The sequence below is a fragment of the Saccopteryx leptura genome, chromosome 8, assembly GCF_036850995.1.
Source record: "Saccopteryx leptura isolate mSacLep1 chromosome 8, mSacLep1_pri_phased_curated, whole genome shotgun sequence".
NCBI lineage: Eukaryota > Metazoa > Chordata > Mammalia > Chiroptera > Emballonuridae > Saccopteryx > Saccopteryx leptura.
The window spans coordinates 63,573,036-63,596,598 of record NC_089510.1 but is presented as its reverse complement, the minus strand read 5'-3'; the positions used below and the strand labels follow the sequence as shown (position 1 = coordinate 63,596,598).

The following is a 23,563-nucleotide window of genomic DNA, read 5'->3' as shown; positions in this document are numbered from 1 at the left end:
GCAGTGGATTTTAATTTTTATACTGAGGAGATAAAACCATAGATTTGAGTATTTTCTACTCATTTCTAACTTTGTGTAATCAGTTTTGAAACTCTAGATCTAGGTTTAAAAAAAACCTACAAAAGCTTTCTCTAAAGTTTTACTTTTCAGTTGCAAAGTGTAAAATAACTTTCTGAAATGCCTTTGCAAGTCCTGGTGGTGGTACACTTTGCGTTTGTTTGGGGAGATTTGGTTTTGTTTTTAGGAGAGGGTGCACTTTCTTATGAAAGAGACAAGGGAAAGTTTACCTGTCTGTCTCTCCTTTTTTTTTCTCTCTCTTTCTTTCTTTTTCTTTAAAGATTGGTGATAAGGAATTCTAACTACTTAATGAGATGGGAGAGGCCTCACTCCATTGGAGTGGAGGAGTCCAGGTGGAAGTTGATGGATTGGACAGGTAAAGAGAGGAATCCCGCCCCCTCATGCCTATAGTTGGGTATATATTAGGGAACCTAAAATTATGTACAGAGAGAGAAGGAGAGAGAGGGACTTGAGTTCTGTTATCTTCTTAGTAGATTCCTATTGTAAGGGTCTCAGAGGGGGTGGGGGGGGTTGGCAAAATCCTGGAGCCAGAAGAGAGGACAACGGCATTGATCAATCTTACAGCTAACATGTTGTACCTGGAAAACAATGCCCAGACTCAATTTAGTGAGGTAAGGTTTTTAGATTTTAGCTCTTCATTTAGAGATGTTTTCCATTGAAAATATTTTTTTTTAAATAAAAGCTTATATATTTGTGGTTCTCAGTTACCCAACATAATGTTTTTGCAAATTGTACATAGAAATCTCCTTCTCTTGGTTAATGTTTTCTGTGGTGACTCTAAGGTGTTTTTTTTTTTTTCCTTAAGTAGAATATGAAAAGTAAGAGAAAAGGAAAAAGAAAAATTTCTGGGTGGTGTTATGTATTTGAAAATTACTTTTTATAAGGACAAACTGAGAGAGCAGATCACCTTCTTAATAGATACATAGAAATGCTTCTTCTGTTGGGTATTCACATACCAGTAAGACACGTTAGTTGACTGTATCTCAACTCAGTTAAGTTCTCAGTTCTATTTCCAGACTTCATTCTAAAAGCAGATAAAGCTTTCTTAAAAAATAATAATAGTAATAATAATCAAGTGAGATTTTTGAAGCCATTTTTATTTTAAAGTATATCAATCCAGAGACCCACCAAACCCCCGAGGAGACTTCAGTAACATCCCTATCATCTGGCGAGCGCCTTAGACTTTCACTGTGTCATGACAAAGTTACTTTGCAGTGCTGCATTATTAAATATTTATACACAAGTACATAGAAATGTATACTATAGCCTGTAGGACTGTATTTAAGGAATTCATGATCTGTCTCTCTGATCTCAACATTTGTCTCAGGGATTTAAATCACTGGGCAAAGGGAGAAGAAAAGACTCCTGAAGGGACTGTAAGGCTTTGAGGAAGTTTCCTAAGGTTGAGGGAGGTCTAACAACAATATTAGTTTACATTCCTCAGAATAGGGCAGCTGTGTTGACACTAATCACATTGTTGGGGGGAGTGCGGTGTGGAGAGAGCCAGCTCAGTGTTTCGGATGAAAATGCTTGCAGGTGAATGCTTGGAAAGGTAGACTGGAGTAATCAAATTGAGCTCCTTAAAATTCAAAACGAAATGCATTGTAGTCTGGTACAGATGACAAAAGGAAGAATCTGTCACATTGACCATGTTATTGTCTAGACACCTGAACTGTGTAAATATAACAAGGGAAATATCAAGTTATCTAATGAAGGAAAAGGAAGTGCCTATTTTCCTTTAAAACATTCAGCAGGCTTGCTTGTTCTCAGTGGAGAAACTTGAGTTTCTTGTTTTACTTTAATATTGAAAGTTAGCTTAAATTGTTATCAAACAATTAAAAAATAGATGTAACTTTTAAGATTATATTGTTTCTATTTGATTCAATGTGGTCAGTTTTAATCATTAGAAAAAATAATCTATCTGTCATATCATATCTGACTTTATATTTGTTTATGAGCTGTTTCACGACCAGTAGGTATAAGAAGGCTGACATTTGACTCTGTTTGTTTGAGTATAATGGGGTAGAAGCAAATGTTGGTTTAGAGATATTCATAAGAAAAGTATAAGATTGATATAAAGTGGAAAGAAATTATTATTTCTCATGAAAGGAAAACACTGCATAAATGCTGTGATGAGAGGATATCTGTAGGAATTACTCCTGTAACAGAGGCAAAGAGTCATGTTATATGAGAGCGTATGGTCTCCTTATGATGAAAGAAAATACCTTCACATGGGTTTGACTTTTTAAAAGCTTTAGGTAAATGTGTGGTCAGGTGCTTAAAAGGTTAGCAGTTGTCTGTTTTCTGTTGGAATGCTGCTAATGTATATAGAAAATATCTATGAAAAAATGATGGCTCAATTTCTCTCCTTCCCTGTGTCTTTTTGTATATTGCTACCATGAATGTCATGTCTTTCTGCAAGTCTGTGTACGACACATTACCTTCATGGTTTATCTTCATGGCTTGATTTCCATTCTATTCTTATGAACAGCTTTCTTTTCTGTATAGGGTTCTGTTTAATCCTCTGTAAAAAATGCAGTTCTAAGTCTTGAGTACTGTATATGAAATGCCTGGGAGCAAATGGTCCAGAGATCCTGAACTGTAATACAAAGTTATAACGTTTTGGGATCACCTTAAAGTAACATTTATTAGTGATTGTCAACAAAGAAACAGCAATTTACTACTATTATTACAGAAGAAATGTGAAGGACTGGGCAGATTAAGAATGAAAAGGCCTGTACTAAATGTAGAGGACACAGATAAAGTGATAGATGTCTGGACACAGATTGGTATAACTCTTAAGAAAATAATAGGCCTCCTGAGTAATGGAGCTGCCTGTGATGGGAAAGACGGATGATACTGTTACCTTGCTGAAATAAAAACAGAGCTGATGTCAGGGTGGCGGAAGAGGATAAAAAGGCACATAACACTCCATGAGAGTCAAAATTATTTTGAAACTATAACCCATTCTCAGACTTTAAATAATTCTTAAATTTAATTTGCCAGTAACTTCTTTGGGTTAATAACTCAAAAATAACATAAGAACACTGGTTCTCTGTACTCCATTTTTTCACCAATTTTCAGTTCCTTTCCCCAAAGCAGAGGTGGATTTTGGGAAGCTATTAATGAACAAGAAAGGGTCCGGAAGGGGAGAGCACATGGGCAGGATGTAACAGGCAGGGCTACAGTTCCACCCTTGGGTTACAATGGAGAAGCCTCCAGGGACCGACCGCAGTGCCATTGTGCCAGGCGTGGAATGACACAGCCGCTGGGACTGGTCTCAGGCTTGGAGAGAGAGGCTCAAAAGAAGAAATTCTTGACAGATTGTTTGAGTTCAACTTTCTTGCCAAATAACTGGGCTCTGTGTATATGTGTTTGTACGTGTGTGTGAGAGAGAAAGAAAGTCTCTGACTCCTCTTTTTATTTATTTGTTTGTTTGTTTATTTATTGTAAGAAAATCCCCATCTGGGGTCCTAGCTGACAAGGAAATGGTACTTTTGTAAGTAGGTTACTAAATGGGACTTCAAGGCTCATATGTTGAAACATCTCTCTTTGCAAATTGAGGTTGGTAATTTTTCTTTCTGTAGTTGAGAGAGCTTTAGGTATAGAATGCATCCCATTTGCCTAAACCTTTTCTCCTTAATACCAAGGAAAGAGAGATCAAAACAGGACTGCTGTGAAAGTAGATGCTCCAAAAAGAAAAAAAAAAAGAAGTTTTTGTAAAGAACTGATATGCAAATGTAGCTGAGAGCAAAGAGAAACTGCTGAGGCAGGAGCACCAGCTCTCAGAGTCGAGGTCGTTGCCATGGCTGGCCTTGGGCTTTCATGGTCAAAGGAGAGTCTTTCCTGTCCCAATACTGTTTCTATGGGCTGAATTCTATTTTTCACTTAAGAGTGATCTTTCTCTTCATGGTACATAAATGTATTATCTTCAGCTTTTCCATGTGGAGCTCCTAAGAGGTTTAACACCTCTGGTACAAGCAGAGTCGGGAAGAGGCACAGGCTGAGGGTTTGATTCAGGTGTCAGCCAGGCTGTGATCCTCACTCCATGTGCAGTCTTAGATTGCACTTCTTGCTTTACAACTGCTTGACCTCAAGGCCAGAGGGGACTGGGAGAAAGAGATCTTAGATCTCAGATCATAGCTCATACCTTCTTTCACTACTATTGGAAAAATAAGTGATGGTAATAAATCACTTACCCTTTGCCTAGATAAGGAAAAAGCATGTTTGGTTTGCTTTGTTTTTTAGAAGAGCAGTGATCCTCAACACGAGTGTGGAGAGTACAGTAGGAAGCATGAATGAATGCCTGCGTTAGCCACAGCAACCAAAAATATTAGTTGCTCTTTCATCGTATTACATATATTTCCTGAAGGCATAGTTGCTAAAATTTTCTTAGACAAAATTTAGAAGCTATTTTTTTTCCTATTTAGCGAGTACATATCTGAGGTTGTGGGATTTATGTTTATCAAGGAGGGATGTGGGTCAAACAGTTGAGAAATACATAACTACAAATGTACTCAAGCTTTCTCTGAGCGGATATGATTTTTTTTGGGTGAGACCTGAGCTGATGGGATAAGGGGGACACGTACAACATTCTTCCTGCATAGTAACATTACAAAGGTGAACTCTTCCTCTTGTTGAATACATTTTTAACTTTAATTGTTTTTATCAATAAATAAGAAAGAGCAAACACTGATGCCAAAAAGACATCTCAGTGAAAAATAACTTGGTTATTTCCATAAAAGTCTTACTACTTTGAAAATAAAATTTTTTTTAAGCCCAATAGATTCATAATTCTTTTCAAATGTATGATTAAAAAAAAAGGTCATTGGGGTGATATAATGTTATGGTCCAGTGCTGAGTTAGTGAACTGAGTTGCCTGTGAAGGCTCTGTGGTAGGGTATTGCATTTTGGTTCTAATAAGAGTGGATTGAAGAATCAGGGTAAAACAGTTGATCCAAAAATTAAGCTATAACTATATTCTTAATCTTCTTTTAAGAACCCATTTTGGAGGCACAAGAAAATAGTAAGCAGTGGCTTATTCATGTGCTACTTTTCTAAACACTTTATATTTTTCACTTCTACCTTTAGTTAAGTTGTAATAGTCATGCATAATAGTATTGAAGAGAAGAAACTTAGAAAATGGAGCAACTTACTTTTTGTAAACAAATGGTTACAGAGCATCAGTTACATATAAGATGGTACATGGCTATAAAAATGTATAAGAAACAGATTTTACACCAAGAAGTTAACAGTTTATAGGGGAAATAAATATAAACACACATAACAGAGGGAATACCGTCAGTGTCATTTGAGAAGTGTAAGCAAAATAATATGAAGGTAAGAGAAAGAGAGTGCCTAGAAGGAGGAGGATCAAGGAAGTCCACGTGCATATTGCAGAATGCAGCTGTACTTGGAAGGACAGATAGAGCTTTCTAAGTCCTAGAAATAGAAGAGGTAATGAGGCTTTCAGGTGAAGAAACAGGTCTCTGCAGAGGAACAGAGGTGAAGTAAATGCTGGTATACTCAGAGATCTCAAATAGTTCAGATGGAATTGAAAGTATGAAAGAATTAGGAAATAAAGTTAGAAATGTAAGGCAGAATAGCTCATGAAGGGCCATAACACATTTAATATAGTGGCAATGATAAGCCATGAAAGGATTTTAAACAGAGGAGTGATATCATGGGATCTGCACTAGGGCGCACTTAGGGAAAATAAATGGCTTCGCTTAAGACTGCTGAGAAGTATAAAACCCATATTTCTGCAATACACATTGCCTGCCTGTTTTGCAAGAATATCTATCACTTCTTTGAGATCTTTTGAAGGGTAGAAATGAGTTGTTTGTAAAAGCTCATATGGCTTGTGTGTTATCTGCCCATAACTCTCTTTAATAGCTGTGGCCCCTGTCATAGATAAGTTGGGAACAGTTAGTCTTGGTTTGTCCTTATGTAATTATGTTCTATTCAAATACAATTATTAATAGTACCACTTACATTTTCAAAAGTGTTCCAGTTAGAAGACAAAGTATACGGTCATCTTAAAAACAAAGACCTCACTCTTCATTTTATTTTCTTTCCCAATCCCTAACTCCAAAATGATAAAGCAGTGTAAGTTCAGGTATAAACTAGATACAGTGATTTTGATATCCAAGCCACAACTATTGGAATTATTTCCCCCACAGAAATAAACATTTCCTTACAACCAGCTTTTACAAAGCTAATTAAAGACAGTCACAGTGCTAGGCACCACAAAGAAAGCAGAAAGGACTTAGTTGCAATCACTGGCTTCTGAGAATTCACAATCCTGGAGTGAAATAGGTGTCTGTAAATTATTCCAGTATAAAGCAGAATGTAGTAAGAGACACCACAAGTCCTCAAAGACAGTGAAATGGCTTCAAACTGTTCATGACGAAGGTCATATTTCACATAGTTTGAGGATCAGGATTTAGCCTACGGGGGAAAGGAGGAAGGTCATTCTGAGTAGAGGGTAGAAACTGAATAAAAATACAAGGAGAACTACACAGGAGCAGATAAAAGAGCACGATATATTGACTTGGAAAAGAATAAGCTGATTGAAACACTGATCTGTATTCATTGCGTATGTCAAAATGGAAAGATTTTGGAAACAGCAACAAAAGATGGGATGGGCTTTTATCTCACTAGAGCCCATTTTTATTTTGAAAGTATGGGCAGTGTTCAGAATTTGAGATTCAAAACTTGGTCTATGTGCTCTAGGCATTATTCAGGGAGGAGAAGAGGCTTGGACTAAGTGAAGCGGAGGGTTTTCTGTTTTTATTTCTTAGACTTTGTTGAGACAGATAAGGTACCTTACCCATAAAGAGACTCATTAATTACATTTTTTTTTTAATTTCTCAAAGTTGGGAACAAAATCCAGACTGATTCTCTATGTTACTTAGGGTCAACTTTATCAAATATTTATCTTAGGATCAGGACAAGAAAACCTTGTTCTCTGGTCACTGCTCTAAATGCAAATAGTAATCCTGGAACTAAACATGAGACAACATACCACATGTGACATTTGTCCAAGAATGAGAATTCCCAATTCTAATTGGGAAAGGATAACGCAGAAGCAAATGTAGATGTCCCGCCTAAGAAATAAATGACTCCTGAAATTAAACAAAAGGCAACAATAGAAATCAAGATCTTGATATTTCAAATTTAAAAATCTTTGCTATAAATTTTTAAGTTTTATTTTATGCAGGGATACACATTTGCATTCAAGAAGTGAACAGAAATATTGGGCAAAGACTTGTGTTTAGCCCGGTTACACACGTCTCCTTCCACGACATGCTTCATTACTTCCATTCCACCCAGGAAGAAAATGTAGGTGATTAAAGAGATAATAGTGGGGTAGGTGAGGGTAGGTTCATGAAGGAAGTGCGGTGACTTCTGTTAAAGGCAAAGGAAGTGAGTAAGAGGAAGAACTGGGCTCTAGGATGAAGGAAGGGACATCTGAGCTTGTAGCTCATTCCTTTCCTTTCCTCACACACCCAATCCTCCACTTGTATGAAGCGGATTCAGGAAATTATCCAGTGTCAGCATGTGACTGTCCTGCTTTTACCTCTGTGCAGACATTAGGAGAAACAATGAATTTCCACAAAATGCCGCATTGCTATACCACCTCCTTTGCAGAAGTAAGTAGTTAAGTGAAGTGTCTGTAAAGTCTTTATGAAAACAGTACTTTATAGTTCTCCACTTTTGCTTTTCTTATTTGGACTGATAATATAGCACACCTATACTATTCAAAAAGCACTTCTTTCCACCTTTGGAAAAACAAATTGGAAAGTCCCCTGTTCATGTTTGATGACTAACTTTATATACTCTTTCTTTTTCAAAAACAGGCTAAAGTAGGGCTGCCCTGTAGGTTCAAGCTAAAATGGCTTCACAGGATACTACTCATCTGTCAAGTTACAATTCAGTAACTGGTGTGTTAAAGTAAAGCCCATATTGGTTCTAGGTGAGGGAATAACTGGAAAGAATAAAACGTTTGGAATGTTAGTGGATGTGTGTAGAGTGTAAATTGATATTTCAGGCAAAACTTGTAATCCGAATTACATCTTATCCATGTTTCTTAAATGGAAAAAAAAAATCCCTCATGAAAGCTGCAAGAGGGAATTTGAGTCAAACTATATGGTGTGTTGCCAGAGGCGGAAATTTATGAAACACTCTCGTCAGCTCTTCTGGAAACACTACAAAAGAAATTGTTCTACTTTCTTATTGGTGCTAAAGCCACTAATAGGTGCAGTTTAGTATAATACCCCTATGAGAATTACCACCCCCAAAGTGGGCTTGCCTTGGAAAGAACTTTGTATAGGCATTTTCTTTTTCCTTTTAAGCTTGCACAAAACACCCAAAGGGGCCATTTCCAATCCAGGCAGTGATCTTTCTCAAGTTTATTTTTTCTCAGATCACAGGGACAATGAGGAATATACCCTGTTTACTCAAATCAGTCTGGATTAGTGTCACTCTAGTGATGGAGTCAGAATTAAAAGGAAAACCATTACCCTCTCAAAGGGCAACATCAGATGTTTTGGGAATGGCTTGATTCCTTTTAAATAGACCATGCGAGACTCTGTTGCCAGACAAAGGTTTGAGGACCCTATGAGGCAGACCCAGAGAACGGTTACACTGGGTGAAGTACAATACCCTTGATAAGCCTCAGGCCTGGGAAATTACTGCAACAGACAATCCCAACCAGCTTGAAAGGCAGAAAATCAGAACAGTGAGATTTCAGGGAAGATATTTTTCCTGACTTCTTTCTGCAGTCCAATACCACCCCCAAATTCTAGTTTTTATGGCTTTGCTGGGGGGCTACTTCACCCTTAAGAACTTTTCAGATCCTCCCCATTCAGAATAACCCCTTCTTCTCTGCCCTCTTGTGCTTTTCACTTCCTCCTTCATTACTCTCCACGTGGACCGGACACCTGCTCCCCATCTCTAGATTGAGGACTCTTGGAGAGCAAGGGATGGGTGGTCCGCTGGAAGGGCTATATTCAGATAACAGCGTGGCATATTTCCATATACATCCAGAAATGGCTCTTTGTAACTGACTGTTCAAAGAGCCATGCAATATATATAGCACACATTGTAGAATCCCTGTCTGCCTGTATGCTATGAATCATATGGATTTCCTTGACATTTTGCAAGTCTGTTTGTGTATGCATATGTGTGTAATGAGCCCAGGTAGCTATTTATTTCCATTATACTTCAAGTGGCAAGGACTTTTTAAAAGTCAAGTGAGGAATGACTTGTACTTTTACATAGGTAAACAGTGGAAAGTGTCTGTGGCTTTCACTTAATTGATTACCCGTGAGGACAGAGTGCATTTGAGTTAAGGGGGAAAAAAAAGACAGAATAGATCAGATTTTAATCTGGCTTTGCAGAACCTTTTTAAAAGTATTTACTTGCTTCCTTCCATACTGTTCTGTGATTCATTTTGTCCCCTGCATGTCTCTCGATCGTCACCAGAGAGGAGGGTGGTTGGCACTGGATGAATAAGCTTAATAAGCTTGATGATTTGCAAATACTTTCCCCTTTTTATTTTCCATGGTGTTATTACTAAAGGATGTCTGAGAATCTTTGTCATTTTGCTCTTAAAAATGGTATCCCAAGGTTTTGTTTTGTTTTTCCTGTTCAAATAAGACACTAAGGAGCAGTTGTAATTATTAAGCTGATTAATTGTTACTTTCATTATAGGGTAAATAGAATGAAATGAATAGATGAGTGTCTTTCAAAGTAAGGCATGTCTTCTGCATAGCTGGAGATTTCAGATTTATTTTGTGGTTAAAAGGGACAACTTAGAGGACAATTCAGTGATAGGTGAGTCACCTAGTCTAAATAAAAAGCATAATAAGGCCCTGGCCGGTTGGCTCAGTGGTAGAGCGTCAGCCTGGCTGCAGAAGTCCCAGGTTCGATTCCCGGCCAGGGCACACAGGAGAGGCGCCCATCTGTTTCTCCACCCCTTCCCCTCTCCTTCCTCTCTGTCTCTCTCTTCCCCTCCTGCAGCAAGGCTCCATTGGAGCAAAGATGGCCCGGGTGCTGGGGATGGGTCCTTGGCCTCTGCCCCAGGCGCTAGAGTGGCTCTGGTCACGACAGAGTGACGCCCCGGAGGGGCAGAGCATCGCCCCCTGGTGGGCATGCTGGGTGGATCCCGGTCGGGCCCATGCGGGAGTCTGTCTGACTGTCTATCCCCGTTTCCAGCTTCAGAAAAATACAAAAAAAAAAAAAAAGCATAATAAATAACTATAAACTTTAATTACCTTAAATATAACAAAAAATGTATCAATCTGCAAAGAACTTGAAAAGCCAAAAGCAAATAAAAACAACATTAAACAGTGTTCCCCATTTGAATCTGTAAAATACTAAGACTGAGAAGTATTTCATGCTTTAGTTTTCCATTTATAAATAATGACTAGTATTTTTACCTCTGAGAGTATACTTTCAAGTCTGGGAAATGAAGTCATGAATTCAGACCATTTGCAAGACATGCTCTGTAAGACTGATAAACTACAATCTTAGATCCTCAAAACATACATTTATAAGCCCTTAATTATGGCATTATTCTAAAATGCATTCTGGCTAACTAGACAGAAAAATCATGGAATTTAAAGAGGTAAAGACCAATTTTGTGGCCTTGCTACTGGAAACTAATGTCTTACTCTAAGCTGTTTTTATGGGTGGTTTTTTTCTTAAGCAACGTTCATTTGGCCACAAATACCATCGATAGAAAGTGAATAATTATATGACCAAAAAATTAGGATTCTTATTGCTGACCTAGCGGCAGTAGAAACAAAATGTACACCACCAGGTAAAAACACAGCGTTGGCACAAAAATGTGTATGCACTTCCTTTTAAGGAACTAGATGCTCATTAGTAAAATTCCCAGCTAGGTGTGAACTACCAAGTATTACTCATTACCTTGTAAGTGACAGGACTGGCTATTCTGCTACTAGTTCCCATAAAAGCTGAAGCTAAAAACACAATATCCACCTACCAAAATAAAGCAAAACACAAAGTAAAGGTCACAGAGATTGTGGAGATGCACTATAACATTCACCTGGTAACAGTTAATAAAGAGATGAATCCAGTTTGGAGGCAGACTTCAGCATAAAAATCAATACAGAGTTGTGTAAAAATAAAAGAGATAGTCTCTGAAAGTGGTTTCTGTTTTTAAAGGTCTTGCATTCATTCTTTTAATAATTATTTCATGAGCATCTACTATGTATCAGACACTGTTCTAGATATGAGACTCAGCACTAAACATGCCAGATAAATTTATTCGCACAAGTTTATGATCTAGCAGAGAAATCCAACATTAAATATTTTTAATGCAAATAATTCATTTTAATTATAATTGTATGATGCAAAGGGGAAGTTAGAGTGTTATAACAATGTAAAACAAGGAATCTCTATCTGGTTAAAGAAGGCTTTTCCTGAAAAATGACATTGAGGCTAAAAGCTGCAAGGTGGGTAAGGGAATAGCTTACCTGTGCAAAAGGCTTAGGGACTGAAGGAATTTTCACTTTTGGAATACTGAAGAAAAGCATTTTTGATCTTTCTTCAGTGAGCAAAAGGGAGCTTCAGATAGTGTAGCATTGGCCATGTTAAAGACTTGGGACCTTTAAGAGAACTGAAACCTACTCAAGTTATTCAAGTTTTAGAGTGACCCGATCAGATTTGCAGTGAATTTCAGGTAGTAGATCCAAAGAGCTCAGTCTCTATTTTTTTGCAATTATGCTCATTCTAAGAATGGTTAAAGTTTTATATTGTGTCTTTAATAAACAGAAAATTATTTCTTTAGATATAAAAGAGGAGTGCTTGCACTGAGTGTAACTTCTAGACAAAATTTCCAAGTATAAATTTGAGTGACTCTGATTTACTTAAGAAAGCGGGTTCTCCAACCAGATTTACTGGTTTCACTTTTGCATTCTGTCACTTACCACCTTGAGCAAGTTACTTAATCTTGTGGCGCTTCAGTTTCCTCATCTATAAAATATTTGTAAAACATGGGATAATAATGCCACCTTGATCACAAGGATCAGATGAATAAATACATGCAAATACTTGAACATTGAACACTATAAGGAACATAGTAAGGACTCAGAGTATTCATAATAGTAGTAGTGGTAATACCTAATAATATAGAGGATTGAATAGGCATGTTACATTTTTCATATTTTTACATAATCTTCTTGGTATTGATTACTTTATTGAAATTGAGATGTTTTCAGTTTTAGATCATGGTAACCAGGATATCCCCTGTGATAAGATTCTCATCCATTTAATCACCCCATTGTTTTAAATCATAACTTCAGATATGAACTAGACTGATGCATCATCAAAATTATTTTAAAATATTTTATACTGACTTTAGAAACCAATGAAGACTTATTGATGAGCTTCTAAAGTCACTGTGTATGCTTTCCATATAAATGGCCTAAACTTCTCTCAAAGCTTTAATTACTGTATACTTTCTTCACCTAATGTTATCATGTCAGCTAAAAAGATCTATCAAAACAGTTATTGTTATAGATAGAAAATGTCCTAAAACATAGTTTTGTTTCAACTATAATAACTCCTGGTTCACTTTACAGAAACTGAAGCTCTGTATATTTTTCTGTTATCTGGATTAAGAATTACTGAACATTGTAATTATATCTTTCTCTTTACTGCTAAAACTCACTGCTTACTTGATATTTAAAGTGATGTCGGCTTATTTCAGAATCGAGGAGCTCATGATTATAATTTTATACATTTGTCATTATTACTAGAAGAGGGTACTTCCTGAAATCATAGAACTTAAGTTTATTTTTCCTTAAATACAGTGTAATTTAGCTATATTTGGATCAGGTTTGAACTTCAATACATTTCACATTTCCTGGCTTTTCAAATACTAGGTCTACTATTTGTTGACATTGTGGTCACCTCCTCAGCCTACTTTGTATTTATTTGTCTCACCTGCCTTGTCTGGTATTGGTTGGGGCTTTTAAGAAAACTCCCTCCCAGGTTATGGAAACTGGGTCCTCAAAGGAATCTTGACACTTTGTGTCAGAACATAAAACATGCTGGTAAACAATTTGCCTACTGTTCTTTCTAGGTCTGTGTATGTTAATTGCTTTACTCTTACATATTATTTATGACAAGGTATGAGTGTATTTTCCCTCCAAACAGTCACTCTTTAGGATCATTCGAACTACAAAAAAAGTGAAATGTTTTACATCCAACAAAATCTGGTTTTGAGAAAAATGTGATGCTAAATAAATTCTTAAGATGGAAAGAAGGCACTTTAACTTGACATTATAACACAAATATCTTCTTGACCTTGAATGGAGCACTTTCAGTCAATTGTGTTTAATTCTAGCATAAAACAAACTATCACTCTTTCAGGTGAGGCAGGTGGTAGAAGACTAAAAAATGACAAGTATTTCTCCCAAAGGCAATGCTTGTTGAAAAGTCACTATCCTGATGATATTTGTGGATGAAAATGTAGTACTGTCTGCTGGAGCATAATCAAATGAATGCTTTGTAAAGCCAGGGTCATGAAGAAAACTGTTTTCTTTTCCCAGAAGGGGCTTTAGAATGTTCATAAAAGCTCCTCCATGAAACCTAAGGTGAAAGGTTATATCAGCTGAGGAAAATGATATATACTACCTGAAACATTTTAAATGTCTAGGTTTGGCTGAGCAAATTTGTATAAAGAGAAGTTATTTTCTTTAAAGTGATCTCATGGCATTTTAAAATAGGTTTGCAGTTGAGCACGTTCATTTCTAGAAGAATATTAGAATTGGATCACTCTTATATTTAATTATCAGAATCAACCTCTCTGTAGTTAACTAAGGCCCCAGCATTTCCAATGCTTTGCCCAGGAGTATGCAGCACATTAGTTGGGACTTAGACCCCACATCACCAAGTCTAAGTGCACAGTTCTTTTGCATTACTAGGATTCATTCAGGAATGCAAGGAGTGCTAAAGAATGTTCAGTTCCCTAGCCTCATATAACAGTCAGTCAATGCTCATACATATAATTCCTCCCAAATGAAATTTGAGCAAACAAATATTTCCTATGACAAGGGAACATTTGAATTGAGGTAAATAAATTATGATTACAGATCCCAACAGTAATCTTTCCTATTCATGAGTTGGCTCTCATTCCCATTTTTATTAACCTCTTCCCATATATTATTGGCTATTGTTGCCATGTGGCCATAAAATTAGTTATTATAGATAGTAATCTCTGGAAGTGGAATTTATAAAATTTCTCTTACACAGATTAAACAGAGGGGTGAAATTTTTAGAAACAAATTATATCCAAGCCCTGTTTTCATTAATATAGTCAAATGGCTTGACTGGAGTCCTTTTCTGATGTTAAGTTCCTTTAAAATAAGACAAGCGCACCATCAACTTTGAGTATAAAACGAGATTTTCAATATTGAGTTTTATTTAGTGATATATACTTGTACACTATTTCTGAGCAGATGAAAAGAAAACTCAGGGCTATATTATATTCAGAATTTAATATCATTAAACAATGTAATCAAGGAAAGAAAAATAAAATGAAACCAGAAGAATTGCATTTATAGGGCATTTTTAAAGCAGTGACCAGTGAAGAAAAATCTAACCTTCTATATCATTATTTTAACTCTAAGCATCCCAACTGAATTTTAGTGAAGAAATAAATCAGAGTCTATAGATGGCTACGAAAGTGCAAAATGGCTTATGGGGGGAGAAAAATAAGACAAGAAAATACTCTTCCTTGATTTAGCAATGGTAGTTACACTTTTTTTTTCCTTAATGATGAAAGCAAGCAGTTTGAGATTCAGCCCCTGGGGAACCCTACGCTTATCACACCAGCTTCATGTTTCAGGACACCCCCAGGCTGTTCTGTAAGTACCTGGAATATGCTAAATCTCTGTGACCAAGGTGTTTCATCCCTTTTGTGGTCAGATTAGCTAGTCTGGGTTGAACCTGAATGTATTCCAGCTACAGATGTTGGTAATTTTCCCAGGTCAAGCAGTGAGTCTTTAATTTCAAAGTTATAGGAAATGAAACATCAGTTTAAATTCAGAGGAAATTGATTATTCTACTTTATCAAGTTTACAGTAAATAGCAGACAAATTGTGGTCATTTCCCCCTTTTATATTTTGTGGAAAGAAGACTTGTGCCTATTTCAGATGTGATGGGAGGGAAATAAAACATTTTGCATGTATTCATTCATTCATTCATTCATTCATTCTTTGACTGTAGAGTATATTAAGGTTATTCTGAGATCAAGATACCCAGTAGTTAGAGGGCGACAATGTACTTCCCATTTCATTTCAAATGTTCTAATAGCTTTTATTACATGAAAAATACATGGAACATAAGAGACTCCCATGAAGTTCTTCCAACGGCACTTTTTTATGACTGATATGAAAATGTCATCTAACTTCTGAGCCTCTTTTTTTCATTGTACAATTTATCATTGTAAATAAGCATTAAATTCGCATCCCCAAATAGCGCAAGTTTCTTTTCTCTGTGCTTACGAAATTACTGGCAGTGAGGAACAGACAAAAATACTGTTTCATTCACCCCACTAGCTTCATTTTGGTGGAAAATAAATGACAAATATTATGCACATTAACCTGGTACAGAACTAGCTTCACAGGCACACAGAGTGCCATCACGAAGAGCCCTGTACATGGTTTAATGATCTGCTGTCACTATTTTGGAGCTCTTAATAATTTATGATTCCTGACCTATGGTAGCACAATGAATAAAGCATCGACCTAGAACACTGAGGTTGCCAGTTCGAAACCCTGGGCTTGCCTGGTTAAAGCACGTAAGAAAGTTGGTGCTTCCTGCTCCTCCCTCACTTCTATCTCCCACTCTCTATTTATCTCTCTCTCTCTCTCTTCTATAAAATGAACAAAGTATTTAAAATTTTTGTTTTAATAATTTATGATCAAGAAGCCCTGCATGTTCATTTTGCAATGAGCCCTGCAAATTATTTTGCAGGTCCTGCCTATGTCACATTTGTTCTTCTTGGCTGTGTTGATCTTTTTTGTTTTGTATTTTTCTGAAGTTGGAAATGGGGAGACAGTCAGACAGACTCCCGCATGCGCCCGACCGGGATCCACCCAGCATGCCCACCAGGGGGCGATGCTCTGCCCTTCCGGGGCGTCGCTCTGTTGCATCCAGAGCCATTCTAGCGCCTGAGGCAAAGGCCAAGGAGCCATCCCCAGTGCCCGGGCCATCTTTGCTCCAATGGAGCCTCGGCTGCGGGAGGGGAAGAGAGAGACAGAGAGGAAGGAGAGGGGGAAGGATGGAGAAGTAGATGGGCGCTTCTCCTGTGTGCCCTGGCCAGGAATCGAACCCGGGACTCCTGCACGCCAGGCCGACGCTCTACTACTGAGCCAACCGGCCAGGGCCTGTGTTGATCTTTTCTTGCATCTAACTGTACACCGTCACCATGTTCACTTTCTCTTCAAATCAAAGAAATAGGCAAATAAGAAACTTTTGTTGATGTAACTAAATGTTTTTTAAATTAACTTCTAAAGTACTGTTTCCTATGGCAGGTTTATGACATAGATTTTTAATAAAACTGTGTAAAGTATCCAAGTAGATTTTCAATAACACAATTTTTTCTTTGATGGTTTGTTGTTTGTGTTTTCAGCTAATTAATTTATAATTAGTAGTTTAGGTTTTGTACTTTTTTATTTTTTAAGATGGTTGAGTATACTACTTGGCTTATGTTTATTTAAAGTAAAATTTGAGAAAATTTTAAATTAAAATGTATTTTTTTCTTTTCTACATTGAATAGTAAGCAGATTTTTGCCCAAGCCTGAGTAATATAACTCTAAATTATAAATTGAGGAATTTGCTTTGCAAGCAAATCCTATGTGGTTAAGTAAAATATGTCACCTAGAACTATACAGAATTAAAAATTACAGCACTCAAAATCATGCTGTTAATGGCTTTTGGAATACAGTTTCTGCTGCTTTGGTGCCACCCAATATGTTTAGTCCGGGCCTCCTTTGTTCCTCCAAGGTAAATGTAGTTTTTGTTTCTCTCAAGAGAAGCACTGAGTGTTTGCTCATTGGCTTTTAAAGCGGGGTCCCAAAACTTTACTCTTTACACATATTAAAAAAAATGTCAAAGGGCCATGTTTCTTTGTTCTCATCCAAGCCCACAATTAGCTGAAGTTCCATTCTGTGTAACTAGAAGGAGGAGGAAAGGGGTGGCCCAACAGGCCTTTTACTGCCTGTGAGAAAGTGCTCCTCCAGGTTTCTTGTCCTTGTCATCAGGGATGGCTGCCTCCGGAATTGTACTGCGGTAGGGATGCACGTGCCTCTGGGGGCATTATCTAATTCCCCACAGGACATTCACAAGTGCTTTGTATACTGACCCTTAACTTGAACACAAATAATATCTTTCCAATCCCCTTCCCAGACTCTTGCCACAGGCTTGGAAACCTAACAGCTTTAATTTAACCAGGGGTGTAGATGCATTTGTATTGGCCAGAGGTTTTTGTTCTTGTTCTTGTTGTTTTGTTTTGTTTTGTTTTGTTTTGTTTTTGTTTCCCTCCCTTAGCCGTCTTATCTACAGTTTTGCTGCATCTGTCAATTTGGGAAGCTGAAGGTGGAGGAGAGGAGAGGAATAGGGGATGTAGAAATCAGAGGGGAGAGAAGGCGAGACAAACAGGTGCTCTTGTCAGCATGGGGATAAGTGTAAAGAGATTAATAGTTATTTGAAGAGCAAATGGGGACGTGGCATTCGGCAGTGAAATGCGAATGTATAAATGTAATGGAATGAGCAGGCGACTGTTAACATTTAGACAGATGTTCTCTGGAATGAATGGAATGGCAGAGTCCATTTCTCTTCTGCATGAGAAGTAAAATACATGAGGTTTAGTAAAATGTTTTTATTCAGCATTAAGTTTAATTAAATTTTTTAAAGCATCTATTTCTTCCTGAATTTGTTCTTCTCCACTGTTTTACTTAGTCTTGGACTCAGGGTTATACTAGATGGGTAAATGTAAGTTTACAGTTGTGAGTATGTGAAACAGAGTTTATTATTGCATTATTGTTTATTAATTTTTGCATTTTTCATACAAACAACTGTAAACCTACTTTTTCCTGACCAAAGAGCCAGACAACTCATTTCCTCCATAAAACAGGTGCCACAGTCACACAGAGCTGCCTTCCTCTTCCTGCTTTTGGTTTGGTTTCCATGTGTCAGAAGGTTTCACAAAGGGAAACTGTACACAATAGGCCTCTTCTGGAAATGTGTCCCATTTGACTGAGGTTTGACTTGAGTTATCTAATCAGTCTGACAATTGTGATGGTGTAGGGAGACCCTTGACTCGAAATCAGAAAACTTCGTTTCAGAATCCTCATTCTCTGCTTATTAGCCAATACTTGATTGAGCCAATTGCTTCCCTCCTCTGAGAGAAACACAGCTCTGTTTACAGAAACACATCTGGCTAAAGAGCTACATGAGCTAATGTACTTCTGAATTATAGCAAACATAGAATTTTATTGATAACTATGTGGTATTTCTCTTACACATGTTCTACTCTAGTAAAGAATAAACTGCTAGAAAATGAAAGAACAAATAAAAATTAAGTTGTATTTGGACTGCCATGTTAACTTTTAAAATATATAGTCGACTCTCTCTAACCCTGCATGTTTCTACATTCTTTATGAAACTAGCACTTGAAGGGAACTCTGGATACCCTGGGACAAAATTTATAATTATTAAATGATATAATGTATATGCTCCGCATGCAAAATTTGATGCTTAAATCCCTTGAGAATACATCTACCCAGTGGTCTTTCTCATTTGAACAGTATGGCAGAAGAAAAGGGAAAAATAAAAATAAAGAGGAAGAAAAGGCAGTATTTATTTATTTTAAAGAATCCCTAAGCAACTCATCAGCACTGGGCACTTTTTGCCCCATTTGTGAATAAAATAATCACATATTCTACTTTCCAAAGTCTCCAGAGTCTGCATAGAAGAGTTGTATGATCTGTCAGGTCATTACAACCCACACACACACGCCTGAGACTTCTCTTGTTTCTAATAATGTTCTAATAGGTCACTTTACCTCGTATGTTAGGGACCTGAGGTTGAACTCTGTAGAATGCATGTACCAAATGATGTCTTTTGGGGAGCAATGATCTGCAACTTCAATGGCTAACACTGGGGTTTCTGGGTGTCCTGCAGCCACAGTACACAAACCTGGGGCTCCTGAACAGCATGGACCAGCAGATTCAGAACGGCTCCTCGTCTACCAGCCCCTACAACACAGACCACGCGCAGAACAGCGTCACAGCGCCCTCACCCTACGCGCAGCCCAGCTCCACCTTCGATGCCCTCTCACCATCGCCCGCCATCCCCTCCAACACCGACTACCCGGGTCCGCACAGCTTCGACGTGTCCTTCCAACAGTCCAGCACTGCCAAGTCGGCCACCTGGACGGTAAGAGCACCGGGAGCCAATAGGCCATTAAACCTGACCCCCAAGGACAAGGTCATCTTCAACATTCCCCAGGGACTCCTGCCCTTTCAAAGATGAGAAATCCATATTGAACAGTGGAAAAATCCCCCCCTGTCCTCCAAGGACAGGGAGAAATATTTTAGTATTTCACACTGAGCCAGAGAGAGAAAATATGCCATTTGGTTGGAAAAGCCCCGATCTGGGAACTAACGGCCTGTGTACTGGCTGGCTCCTCGCAGTTTCAGCAGACGTGTTCTTGCCTGATTCATGCTGTTATGAAGTCCTTTGCATAATTTTTTTTAAAAAAATGTAAAGCATTATGCCAACAAGAATTATCATAATCATAAGATAAGTGTTTGCAGCCCCCATAATGTAGGATGGTTACCAGTATTATTATTTTGAAAAAGTAAACATTAAGATGTGATTTTAAAAAAAATGAATACAATCACAAACACAGCTTCCATAACAAGGAATTAAAATCTTATTTATTAATAAAGAGCTTAATGTCTTTATGCATAAAGGTCTTATAAGAGGAATTATAACTTATAATTTATTAATAATATATATTACCTACAAACATTTTTTTCCCAAAAAGAAGCCTCTAAAACTATAAATCAGAGCCCTGAATTAGTCCAAAAATATTCTGATTTAAAATGTTAGGTATGGGGAACTTTAAGTATATAACTTTTCTATGGGAACATTTTCAAAAATTCAAAAGGTACAAGAATGTTCAAAGTTTATTTTGTAATGAGTTATAATATGAATAAAGCTCAAATGTAAAGGAGAGGACTTACAAGACTCATTTTAACTGGCTGATCAAAGAGCATCCAGGACCAAAGTGGCGTGTGTGTTTGTCAAACAATTCAACGTTTGCACAGATTAGAGAAATGCTTCCAGACATCATCATCTTATTGAGAGATAGCTATAGGATTGTTTTAATCTTTTTTTTTCTCATTGGTAAATAGATTTCTTTAGAAAGCATTCTCTTTTTCTGTTACAGTATTCAGCTCACTACAGGCTTCAATCCAGTTGAACAGAGTTTATGAAATAATCTGCAGTTTTAACACTGCATTCCAACATAATTTCACACGTGTTCTCCCTTTGACCTCTCTTCTTTGTGAGCTAGGTGGGACACATTTTCATAACTCCCATTTTACTTAGTGAGGAAGGCTGAAGGATGTAAAGGTTAGGTGAAATCTCTAAAGTTACAGGGGCTTTTGTGTAGCGGGACCCATTTCTGATTCTGCCCTCCCCCACTAGATTGCGTCTTTTCTTTCTATTATCACCATTTCACATCGGAATGTCATCAAATCATCTGAAAATTTATTTTAGTGCTTTCCTGTCATGGTTTGAGAAGTGGTTCTGTCATGGTTCATATTTCAACCATAATGTCTAAGTATTAGCTTAAAATTTGATCTCTCTTCCATGTGTTATTTATCAATTGTGCCATAATCTTGAGTCTCTTTTATAGTAATAATCCTGGAGATGGAAAATAAAGGTGAGTAAACTTGGAGTCCATCAGCCTTCAATAAATATTATTTTATCAATCTAAGTGATCATTTGCTGAAGAAGCAAACAGATAACTATTTTATAAATAGAGCACTGATGCGTTTTAGAATGTGTCACCAATTGGAAATTTACAACCACTGTTGTTCAAGGCTGTTTCTTGCTTGGCCTAGTCAGGCAGAGTTCTACTGTGTAAGAGTGAGCACATCTGGAGGGATGATGGGCAGATTGAGGCTACTAAATGATTAGTCGCTTCTGTTCTAAAGTGGTTTAAGAACCACGGGGATAGAGCTTGATACAGGTGCAATATTCTGTCAATCTTCCTCCCACTTCCTTTCCTCACTGGCTGTCCCCTCCTCATATGGAAATCTTAAGGCTTTTTTTTCTTTTTTTCAGATTTAGCACAATCCTCAATCATCTTTAATCATAGACCCACTCTCATAGAAGTAAATTGTCTTGCAAAAAAAATGTTGGAGAGTTCTATCTAAAATGGTAGTTTAAAAAGAAAAGAAAATATGCTGCAGAGCATCCTGGTGGAATTTCCTGACACGTGGCCACCTTGAGGTGAATACCAGAGTAACGGGGGCAGCAGGTGGTTAAGGGAACAGGGCACTGATTGGGAGCCAGAAACCAGGACTCTTGTCTTCATCATCTTTGTGACCTTAGCCAAGTCACTTCATCTTTCTAGAATTCAGACTGGGACTCTGAGGAGGATAAGAATAAGTATTGTGAATGTCCTTTATTAAGTGATATGTTCAGTTGAATATTGTTAAAATGATAAACTTAATGTTCTGTGTATTTTCCCACAATTAAAAAAAAAAGAAAGATGTGAGCTTGGAATAGCTGGAAACTAATTTCTTGGTTACATGGCCCATAAATCCATTTTTTGTTTACAAACAAAAAAAGAATGAATATAGTGAAAACAACTCTCTTTCCTTAAGGTGAGATAGTATTAATAATCAGCAAAAGCAATTTTTAGAAGGACTTTGATTCTAATCAGGGATTTGGCATGCCATTAATGAGTGATCTTAGTTAGGCTGTTTTGTCTTCCCTGGGTTTCTTTTCAGTTGTCTACAATCTACCCTGTTGATTTCACAGAATAAGACAATTAAATTAGGTGTCTAGTCTTTCCTATTAGTGTATCACATAGTGTTTATATTTTTATTATTTCCTGTTCACAGTCAAGTTTATTTTAAGCCCAGTGACACTTCTTCTGAATCTAGTTTAACCTTTTATCTGAGTAGCTGCTGAAATCAGATGAAAAGGTTTAATTAAGCTCTTAACCTTGGACACCAGTGTCTTGTACATAGCAGCATTAACTTTTTCAGTCAAATTATATATCTTCACATTTATACATAAACCTCACATTTTAAAAATGTTTTCTTATACATTTATCTTGTTTGAGCCCCATAAACAAGGCCATTATTCCCAGTCTTATAAATGAGGAAACACCAAGAAGTAGTGGTTACATGGCTAATAACCAGGCAAGGAGGGGAGGAACCCAGAACCCCCTCTCTGCCAGTTCAAGTCTCTCACTGTCCTGTCTAAACTGTCTTCCTATTGATTAAAAGAAGACAGGGACATACAGAAACAAGTAGGCCCTGTGGGGTATGGAAATGAAGCCCAGCTGATGGACGGCATGTTTATGCTATATTACACAACACCTACTTCTTAGGCATCTCTGTACTTTAAAGCAATTTTTCAAAATAAAATACTATATTTTAAAACAACCCATAAACTGGAAGCAGCAGAAGCAGCTTTGGTTAGGAAGAGGCCATACTTAATTGCATAGTGTCCTGTTAATCCTTTAACAAATTTTTTTAGTATCATTTTATCACTTGTCATCTTTCCATGTTGAGTTTTCTCTTTTTAATTTTTGGTTTACTTAGAATTACTGCCAAAATCTAATTAATATATTTAAAGTATATATGCATATTTTTTTTGCTTTCTCTATGTTTTAAATAACAAATGAGATTGTGTTTCCAGTTCCATAAAAATGTGATATTTATTTTAAACTTCTTCCAATGGAATAAAATTAAGTATGATAATGTTGTTCCATATTCTCTATTTCACACATACAAACACAAATCAACACTGAATTTAGGGTTTAGTTTCAGACTTTCCTCTTATGTCTACAATATAATTGCCACTAGTTATCAAGGCCTACCATTTAATTTAATGGAGTGCTGGTTTAGAAGTGTAGCCAGGAATCATCAGTCATAGGATAGTTGACAGAATGATAATTTGGCAAGAAACTCAGGTGCAGATATCAACCCTGAAATTTACCAGCAGTGTATAGGGCCTTCCAGAAGAATTCAATCTATCTAACCCTCACTTCCCTCACTGATGAGTGGAGATGTTAATACTTATCAGGAGGAATGCATGACACATATAAGGACACCTACCAGCACCTGGCTGGTCATAGGCACACAAGTGTTCATCAAGTGTGAGCTAGAATCCCTTGGTTTCATGAGTTTGGTGT

General features: G+C 37.2%; 1 protein-coding gene across 4 annotated transcripts in view; it reads left to right on the top strand.

Annotated features, from left to right (window-relative positions):
* The window catches only part of TP63 (tumor protein p63), a 244,289-nt gene that overhangs the window by 144,835 nt on the left and 75,891 nt on the right, over positions 1 to 23,563 (top strand). For 3 of the 4 annotated variants that reach the window (XM_066347148.1, XM_066347147.1, XM_066347149.1), the window contains exons 1-2: positions 511 to 689; positions 19,303 to 19,557. In XM_066347148.1, the coding sequence (XP_066203245.1) occupies positions 648 to 689; positions 19,303 to 19,557 (297 nt within the window). In that variant the 5' untranslated portion in view covers positions 511 to 647. Of the gene's footprint in view, positions 1 to 510; positions 690 to 19,302; positions 19,558 to 23,563 lie in introns of those variants that run through there. The other variant, XM_066347150.1, reaches the window with a different exon arrangement.